Source organism: Cynara cardunculus, assembly GCF_001531365.2.
Source record: "Cynara cardunculus var. scolymus isolate 2C chromosome LG 15, CcrdV1, whole genome shotgun sequence".
NCBI lineage: Eukaryota > Viridiplantae > Streptophyta > Magnoliopsida > Asterales > Asteraceae > Cynara > Cynara cardunculus.
This window is the reverse complement of record NC_037542.1, coordinates 3,958,612-3,968,511: the sequence shown is the minus strand read 5'-3', so window position 1 is coordinate 3,968,511 and position 9,900 is coordinate 3,958,612. Positions and strand designations below refer to the sequence as shown.

The 9,900-nt window shown below is 32.5% G+C and overlaps 1 protein-coding gene across 1 annotated transcript; it reads right to left on the bottom strand.

Annotated features, from left to right (window-relative positions):
- Positions 1 to 5,851: 5,851 nt before the first annotated feature.
- Positions 5,852 to 7,997, bottom strand: LOC112528160 (protein SHOOT GRAVITROPISM 5-like). Its single transcript, XM_025139109.1, has 3 exons — positions 7,722 to 7,997; positions 7,210 to 7,609; positions 5,852 to 6,605 (listed from the first exon to the last, which is right to left on the bottom strand). The coding sequence occupies exons 1-3, from the start codon at positions 7,846 to 7,848 to the stop codon at positions 5,945 to 5,947; spliced, it is 1,188 nt and encodes a 395-aa protein (XP_024994877.1). The 5' UTR covers positions 7,849 to 7,997; the 3' UTR covers positions 5,852 to 5,944.
- Positions 7,998 to 9,900: the final 1,903 nt, after the last annotated feature.

Sequence of the window (9,900 nt, the reverse complement as noted above, 5' to 3'; positions counted from 1 at the left end):
GTCTAGATCTTTTCTGAAGATTCTAAGATTTGAAGGTCAGAAGTAGCAAACCTTTTTATCTATAGGTTCTGAAGACCTCTGGACAAGCTTCCCAAAGCCAGAGCTACTTCTTGATCAACATATCAGAGGGTACCATGGACTTAGTTGGAATTTTATGCAGATGAAGTCTAGCCTAGCTCTGACTTAACCGATTGAAGAAACCTTAGAGGTAGCAACCCTATGCCAGAGGCTCTGATCTCCTCTGGACTAGCATCCCACATATAGTCTACATTGTAATTGAATTTCAAAGGGCGCCAAGACTTAGATAGTTATGCTGGAATGATGTTGTTACATCAAGGGGAAGCTACGTGATTGTCATAACTTGGGGAGCTCCAAGTATTAAAAGTAAAACGGGATGATAATTTTTGACGTAGAAGTTATTTTCATTTTATTGTTTTCCTTTTAACACTTAGGGGAGATTGTTAGTCCCAATTTTAGTGTTAAATGTGTGAAAAAAAACTTAGGCGTGAAATAGGAAAACTAATATACTTTATATTTCCCTATAAGTACGAGTCCCCTTTCCTATTTGTACTTAGTGAATGTGAGTTGTATTAACAATCTCAATGAATTGATGACAAATCATCGTTGAAGACCTCCATAGATACTTAATTTGAATGTTTAGTTGAAAAGGTTAAGTACTTGGATGATTCAATTAACCTGGTATGTAATAAAGTGAAGAAAGTGAGAAATCTAAGAAAGTGAACATAGAATATTTGAATGTGATCATATCTTCAATGCCCAAGTCTAAAGACTCAATGTTTCCAATAGTTCCATCTTCAACAGATGAATCTGCTCAAAATCCCATTCTATCCATGCCAAAAGCCTACTTGTACAAGCCTTCAACTATTGAAATATATGTAAGTGATGTGCAATTTGGGGAGGTTCAAAAGCAAGTCAACACTCTTGAAGAAATAATTATGGGATTGAGAGATGACTTGGCCAAATATCATTCAGAATCTTGAGAAGTTCAGTCTAAAGCTAATAAAAGGAAACATGATGACTTTAATGACTCAGATCATAATGAGGGGGAGAAGAGATAAAAGTTGAATACTCTTGATGATGTTGGGATTAGAATTGAAGAAATTGTTGATCCAAGTTAAAAGCAGACATGGAATGTTAATGATAATCATGGTGTTCAGAAAAATGTTCAGATGAATAAAGGTGAATCTGAGGATTCAGAAAAGCTCAGTTCAAATGAAATGGTAGGATTATGTTATAGTATATATAGAAGTTAGTTAGAAGTTGTTAGATACTCTTTTACATTCTTACACACAAATTGTAGATTTCTTTCTCAAGATACATTTGTACTCATATTGTTCATAATAAATACAATATACATGATGACTTTATTGATCAAATACTGTTCTTAATCATTTCTCTATATTCTTTACATTCTTGATTGCAATTCAGTTTATGGGATTAACAAGTTGTCAATCTTAATTTTTAGAGTTTAAACAACAAAAGGATGAGTTCTTATATTTGGTTTAGATTGGCTTATTTTAGAGTAGAAGGGTTCATGAACTAAGGTCTGTTGTTGGTGATTTATTTGTATTTCAAAAGTCCATGAATTTAAAGATATTATTTGATATTGTTGTACATGATCCTATGACTGATATTGAAGAAAGATTGTTTGGTCATCTTCCTTGGTTCACAAGGACAACATATGATCCTATTATTGAAGAAAGATTGTTTGGTTATCTTCCAACATATGATCTAATATGCACTTCTTTCAAAGGCCGTTCAATCCAATAATATTGTAGAAAACTGTTGTTGTAACAATTTCACTTAAAGCTACAACAATAGTCTATTGCACTCTATTTGCTGAAATTCCAACATTATCTTGCACCTATACTATTTTTAATTTCGGTTACATTTATGTATTTGGTTGCCTACATTCTCTCAAGAATATTGCTTCCATTTTGTCTCTTGGAATCTCATTTTAATCTTGACATTTGTGACACTTTGACTTTAGAATCTCTAAGGATCAATATTTGGTATTACTTACCATTACTACTTTTTTTAAACGATACTAGTGAGCGATGTATACTTGCATGATTTACCAGTTGTTACAAACTTTTTGGAGGTTATATTTCCACACACTAACCTCCTTCAATTTTTTTTGACTTATCTCCAAAAGAGTTTTTGGGAAAGAAAGGATGTTCCAGCACATACTCCATTATCCAGATCTCTTGCAAGTTATGTGCCTTTTCTGAAAAAACACGAAATACTTGCAAAGATCCAAATTGAACAATAGGTCAACCTATCTAGGAACCTTATTCGCAGATAAGGAAAATCTATAGATGCAAATGATGTAAACTTTTAATACATTCAAATTTCTTTTCTTGCATCAGTTAAGAAAGCTAAGAGGTTTTAGGAAGAGTCAAATATATGACAGGACCACCTCAATCATCAACTATTCTCTTATGTTTATTCTCTTTCTCCTAAATATATCGAGAAAACTATGTTGCTTCCAACATGTTGTGTTATTGGTCCCTTGCCATCACTTCATATGAAATTTTGATTCTCATCATCTCTATCTTTGTGTTTGTGTGATAGGGTGCTGAAGGAGCGTGATAGAGTGTTTGAGGATGCATGAGTGCAAAGTGTTTGTTGGTTTCCTGAACAAGCATGCATCAAAAGCCGATATTACGAAAGTATGCTTCAAACTGAAACTTTTACCTGCTTATATGGATGCACACTGATAATACACTTCGAACTGGAATTTTTACGAGCTTATATGGATGCACACTGATACTATTTTGAGAATTTATTGCTACATAGTGATACCGACAAGATTAAACTGAACTTTTTGTCTTATATGATTAGCCTGATACATGTAGGCAATAGTGCAATACTATAGTTTAGCAACTATAATTGGTATGTTGGACTTGGTTAACACGTTCATTACCAATAAAATTTAGTTTTCTTTTACTCAAACAAAATTATAGAACATATTGTTTAAAGTCTTAAAATCAACCATTTAAGATTGATGCATATTCCTTAAAATCTCAATACATATTTATTGTTACAAGTACATGCTTATCCCTATTAATAGGCATTTATCCCTACAAATGCCAAAATAAATATACATTGGCTTCATAAATAACTCTTTTGGTGAAGAATTACATTAAATGTTTCATTTTCCATTTTTAAGAAAAAGATTGATTACCTATAACCTCTTCTGACCCGACATGAAACCCGCCCCATAGGAATCACTTGTGAGTAGACATTCAGAACTTATTGAGTGACTAAGGCTGAGGGTAACTGACGGATTCAAGCCTGTTTTCCACATGTGGTGTATTAGAGCAAAATTGTTGTACCTTTTTGCCAACTGAGCTACACATGAGCTTTTTATTTTCCATTTACAATAACTTTCACACCATGCTAATCTGGTGCATTGTACGAGCACACTACTAGTACAAATATATATATATATATATATATATATATATATATTAGAGGTTTATTTTGCAAACCATCCATTTCATACAAACCTTACAAACTAATCACATCCATCCATTTTTTTGATGAAAAACCAAGATTGAAACAAACTAAATAAGTAAAGTAAAAAAGATAAAAGAAAAAAAGAATTCATATTGGAGACACGAAAGGGCAAAACAGGGAAAAACATATTCTATGAATCCGTTTCATTATATGAACCTGATACAATCATATATGACCAATGAACCCGTTTCATTACAAATTGTTATATATACTTATGAATATAAACTTGTTTCATTACAACTGTTATACATATGAACATGATGCAATCATATATGACCATGTTTCATTGAACAATTTGAGCATATTTCATTGGAAATTATCCTGTTTCATTGATGTTACCAAGTATCCATTAAAAATTTATCAGTTTCAAGATTATTATACAAACAAATTGATTGATCATTTCCTTAAAAAACCTCTAATCTATATAATCTTCTCGATTTAAACAGAATCAAAATATTACTAAAATTATCTATTATAAAGTCAAAGGACAATAATACCCTTATGAATTAAAAATAAAGAAAATTAAATGAAATTATGCTATTTGTTGATGCTAGTTTGTATAAAAGGGAGTGGTTTTGTATTTGATCGCTCCCCCCCCCTCTCTCTCTATATATATATATATATATGTGTGTGTGTGTGTGTGTATATATATATATATGGGCAGGTTTAAACGAGAAATATGTCATTAATATACAAAATAATGTATGATTTACATACAAAATCATACATGATCCTGACGACTTTGCCCTGCGACTTTAGTGGCTTCAAAAGTCGTCCGTTTCCATTTTGATATAAAATCACATATGATTTTGTATATTAACGATTTTTTTCTTGTTTTATTAAATAATTAACGTTCTCGTTTGAATCTTACTCTCTCTCTCTCTCTCTTTATATATATATATATATATATATATATATATATAACTGACTTAGAGAAGTAAGATTCTTTATTCATGGAATATTAATTTGATTAATTGTACTCGATGACACCGAACAATACGAGAATTGAGAAGTATGACTTCAATTTTAACTGTAACGCAACTGTTTCTAACTGTCAACTGTTTCTGATTGTTAACAAATACCAAATTTCGGTTATTTAAGTCTTGTTTTCAAGTTTCGTTTCCAATGGATTCAACATAATTAGCATTCATAGAAGATTAAAATGGGGTTTTTGAATTGGTAGGAACATATATACGTTGGTGCTTGTAGCATACATATATAGTAGGGGTGTTTAGGTCATTTAATCCAGAGAACAATTAAACTGCATACACACATGTTAATGGAGACACCAGAATCTCAGCCATTACCATGCATATTTGATTCCTTTCTTTCCATAAAGACAAAGAAACTAACATGATGCACTTATCAAGGCTGCAAAAACCTTTAATTATGAGAACTACCATCATAAGATTTCAGAAGCTCCTTCATTTCCTAATATCCCATGGTCATGGTCCCACATTGATCCCTAATATTTTATTTGAAAAAGTAAACAAACTGAGAGATTACTTTTGAAGAGATTTTTGAACTCATAACTTGTAGAGATTCAATGTACCACACCAAAGAAGCTTAACCTTTAAATAAGTCAATTCTTGTGGTTGTGCATGATTGGTTTGAGCTTGACTCCAAATGTTAAAAGTACCAAGAGGTCTCAGGTTCAAATCCAATGATGAATAAAAACTCCCTTGTGGAGGTTCAAATACGGTGACTCCGGGCTATATGCAAAGCAGATGGTCGTCCTGGGATTAGTCGACTCGCATAGCGGGTTGAATATCCAAGTTAATCAAAAAATAAAAAACATTTAAATAAGTCGAATCATTGGAATAAAATTGGTTTTTAATAGGAAGCATAAATAGTCTTTTAACACCTTATAGAACTTGAGTTTATAAGATAAAAGCAAAACACGTCTACATATATAAGTGTTACAATAGTTTTATAGGATATTTTTGGGTGTTTCAATAAATATTTTAGGACGTTTATAAACTAAAATGTCAAATTAGCTATTTTATATATAATGTCAAATTAGCTATTTTATATATACAATACTATTTGAAAAAGTGTCCAATAAAAACATTGGTTTACAGGGCACTCTCTTATAAAACAGTAAAATAGTTAATATGACACTTTATTTTAAAAGAGTCATATAAACTTATTGTAACACTTTTAAATATGACGTTTTATAGTTTTGTGAGATACACTTTTGAGTTTTATAAATCCAATTTTATGGTAGTGAAAAGGAAGAGGATGTGGACAGATATATTACACAGTAGTTACTTCAATACTTTTTTTTTCTTTTTTTATAGCAGAATGCAAAGACATGAATGGAATCATATATAAACACACATACATTTAAGATAGCAGAAAAAGGATAAAAAAAGAAAGTGAGGTTTGCTTGGAAATACTACTAGTCTCCTTCGGCTTCTGTTACTGCTGAGGACATGTAACTCAGGCCGATAGAAGAAGTCTCATCGGCTGTGGTGGTTGAAGCTTTATTACTAACTGCTTGGAACCGTTGCTTACAACAATGACAAGTGATCTCTAAAATGGCTGAATTGACTTTCTTTGTAACTTGTTCTTGCTGAAGTTTAGCCCTTTCCAACTCAACTTGAGCTTGTTGTCTGATTCTTTTGGCCTTTGCAAATTCCAACTCTGCCATTTCAATCTGTCTCTTTGCTTTTTGCCTAGACTCTTCTGCAAATGCCATTTCAGCCATAGCCATCTTCAGTTTTTCTTCTTCGTTACGGAAGCTAATTCTGCTCCCAATCGAGAGCTTCAAATGGGTTTGATTATTGTTGTTTTCTTCAAATAATGATGATGAGGATGGTGGTAAGAGCTGAAGTTCTAAATTGTTGTGTGTGTCTTCTTGAGCTTGTAAATGTAGAAGCTCCGGATGAGGTTGAATTTGTTGGATTCTTGGAAACGCTCGGGTGGCATTAAAATTTGTTTCGCTTGAAAGACTATTACTTGATGCGGTAGGAGGCGAGCATGTCCGCCTGAACGCTGGCAAATCCGGGTGAACATGCCGAACCACGCAAGCGTCTTGGTGTTCGATGAAACTCTCAACTCTACGATAACAAACGAACGGTTCGGTTATTCATTTGAAATTACATAAGAATTAGATAGATGGGATCATTTCGTGTAGGGCTACCAACAAGCACACAATAACATATAGCAGATGGGTTTTTATGGTTATGAATTTGTACTGTTGACGATTAATTAATATTAAACAAATCCAATAAAATAAGAGAAATAATTGGACACTCCAACGTTTGATCTGTGTCTTCTATTAAAGAACCAATGTTTGGAGAAAAAGATCGAATAAAATCCTATAAATCTTCGAACTTTAAATTATATAAGCAAAAACATGAGATCATAGATCCTGGGAATTTGTTCTCATAGTGTTATTGTATATTGCAGATAGTCAAACTGCAATAATATGGATGCAGACACACACTTTCATACACCGAAGATCGCCAGAGACCCAAAAACATTGAATATTATAAGGCCATTTATTGATTAATTAATCCTTCATAGTACAGACTTTCAGATAAGAAACGATTATAATTAGGAATTTTGGGTTCTTATTTGAATGTTGCTGAAGTGTATGCATTAAGATACCGAAACCCAAGTGGAGATCAGTGTAAAAGAAGGGCCAAGAACGCTACTAACCTGGAAAAAACTCGACCACAATCACAAGAATGGCCTCTAGTGCCACAAGTTTTGAGATGAGCTTTGTAATCAGATTGAACAGCATAACCCTTTGAGCACTTCTCACAAACCCACTGTTTATTGTTACTGTGTTTCCTGCGGAAGTGTTTCTTGATTCCGACTAGATCACCAAGGGCGTGGCAAGGATCATGGTGCAAGCAGCTGGGCTCTGGGCACACGAAAACCCTCTTCTTCACTTCTGGAGAGTCCCTCTTCAACAACTTCCATGGCACCTTGTGCCGCCTCCTGTGCATCTGCAGATTCTGATCCCTTTGAAACCCTTGGTTACAGATCTCACAAACGTACCGGTCTGACTCCAGCAAGGTCTTGGGGGACAACGACACAACCTCGGCATCTGGATCTGAAAATACAATCAAATATCCGAATTAAAATTAGTCATCAGAAAACGTTCTATATACCCTTTAACACCAGATTAATATCAATGGATTCGTTTACTGAGCAAATCTGGATACCTGGAGTACCAGCTGGACGTCGTTTTCTTTTGCTGGACAGACCATGATCAGGAGAAGGGAAAGGATCAGATGACGAAGGACCAGTTGCAACAGTGAGGTGATGGTGGGGGTGGTTGGTGTCTAACATATGGTGTATGGTGGGTTTTAGTGATTATATCTTTATCTTACAGATGAAGCTCCGAAACCATCAAAATGGTTTGATTCAGTACAGAAGCTGAAGTGGGCGTAGTTGTTCGTATCAGCTTTATTCAAGAGAGAGAGAGAGAGAGAGAGAGAGAGATGAGAAGGGAAAAAGCAGGTTGCTTTGTGAAATCAACTTTCTTCTTTTAAGCTTTAAAACCTTTTAGCTTTTTCAATGAACTTTCTTTGCTTTTCTCTCATTGACCCCTCACCTTGAGCAGGTTAACAATGCAGCTTAAAAAGCTACAAACACACACACACACACACACACACTAACTGTGGGGTTTGGAGAGAGTGAAAGTCTTAATTCCAGTAAAGGGATGTAGATCGACACATGGATTTATAGCAAACTTAAAGTTCCTTTCTAGCTATTTGGTCGAAATTGATAAAGTTTGTTTGTTCTCTTCAAGGCAGAAGATAGATGTACCTACATCTCTTCACATTTTACACGCTAATACCCATTCAGACTTAATTTTGATCTGTTCAGAATTAATCTGTTACGTGTTGAAGGTGGTGCTTAATGTAATACAGACAATTAATTAGGTTACATGTAATAGAAGATGATGAAAAAAATGAACTGTAAACTAAATTGTCATTGTTGGCTAAAACCCTAATTATGTGCATTAAATCTAATAAACTAGTTAGGGTCAGGGTTTTAGAAACCACATAAAAAAAAGAGTCGCACCACAGCAAAAAGTGTTTTCTATTAAGGTTTAACCGTTTTGATAAAGTACTTAATTAAACGTTAAAGTTTATAAATCATTTGAAACAAAATCAAATAAACCAAGTATTTCTAAATCGGAAGTGGGTATTGAGCGGTTGGATATATGCAAACGTGGCTTTGTTTTGAAAAGTAAAACGACGGTTTTCGTGAAATCTCGTGCCTTGCAAAAACTGTGATTGTTATCTTTATAAAATCAGTAATTGTACGTCTTATACAAATGCATTACAATAAATTGTGAAGTTGGAATTAGAGCATCTTGAATTATTTCTCTAAAATGGAGGATAAAAAATCAAAATAATCTTCAAAGAGATGTTTCATTCAACTCCAACAAATACTCTATTTTGTAGATTACAAAATTGGTTATATTATTATAATATTAAATAAATTTAATAAAATATTATTTCTCTCATATATATATATATATATAGAGAGAGAGAGAGAGAGAGAGAGAGAGAGAGAGAGAGAGGGGGACCTTCTTTTAACAACCCATGAAATTGTGATAACCTTGAGAACTTGTGCATCATGTATTATTAGATATGATTTTTTCCATCTAAGACTATAAAATTGATTAACGCATATTTATTTCACAATGTGTTTGTTTCACATGTACTCGGTTCACGTTGTGAAACTTTTTGGAGTGTTTGTGAAATACAGGCTTAATTATTTGAAAACCTATAATAATCTTGAGAATTTGTGCATCATGTGTTATTTTATATGATTTTTTCTTATCTAAGCATAGTCTTTAATGTATTGATTAACATAGAATTGTTTCACAGTGTGTTTGTTTCATACGTACCCAATTCAAATATGAAACTTTTTTATGTATATTTTGTGTTTCACAAACACTCCAAAAAGTTTCACAATGTGAACTAAGTACATGTGAAACAAATACATCGTGAAATAATATATGTTAATCAATTTTATAGTATTAAATGGGAAAAAAATCATATCTAATAACAAATGATGCACAAGTTGTCAAGGTTATTACAATTTCATAGGTTTTTAAATAATTAATTCCTTATATATATATATATATATATATATATATATATATACTAGAAGGGTATTCGTGCAATACAACGAGATACATCTTGATTTTAATATTTTATTTTATTCTTTCTATGCTATAATATGGTTTTATGTGATTTTGAAAAAACAATGATATTTTTATTTTTGAATAAAATATAAATTTGCAAATATCATAAAATTTTGACAAAAATATATCGATATTAGTATCAAATTAATTATTTAAAATTCCTATTTTTATGTAATTTT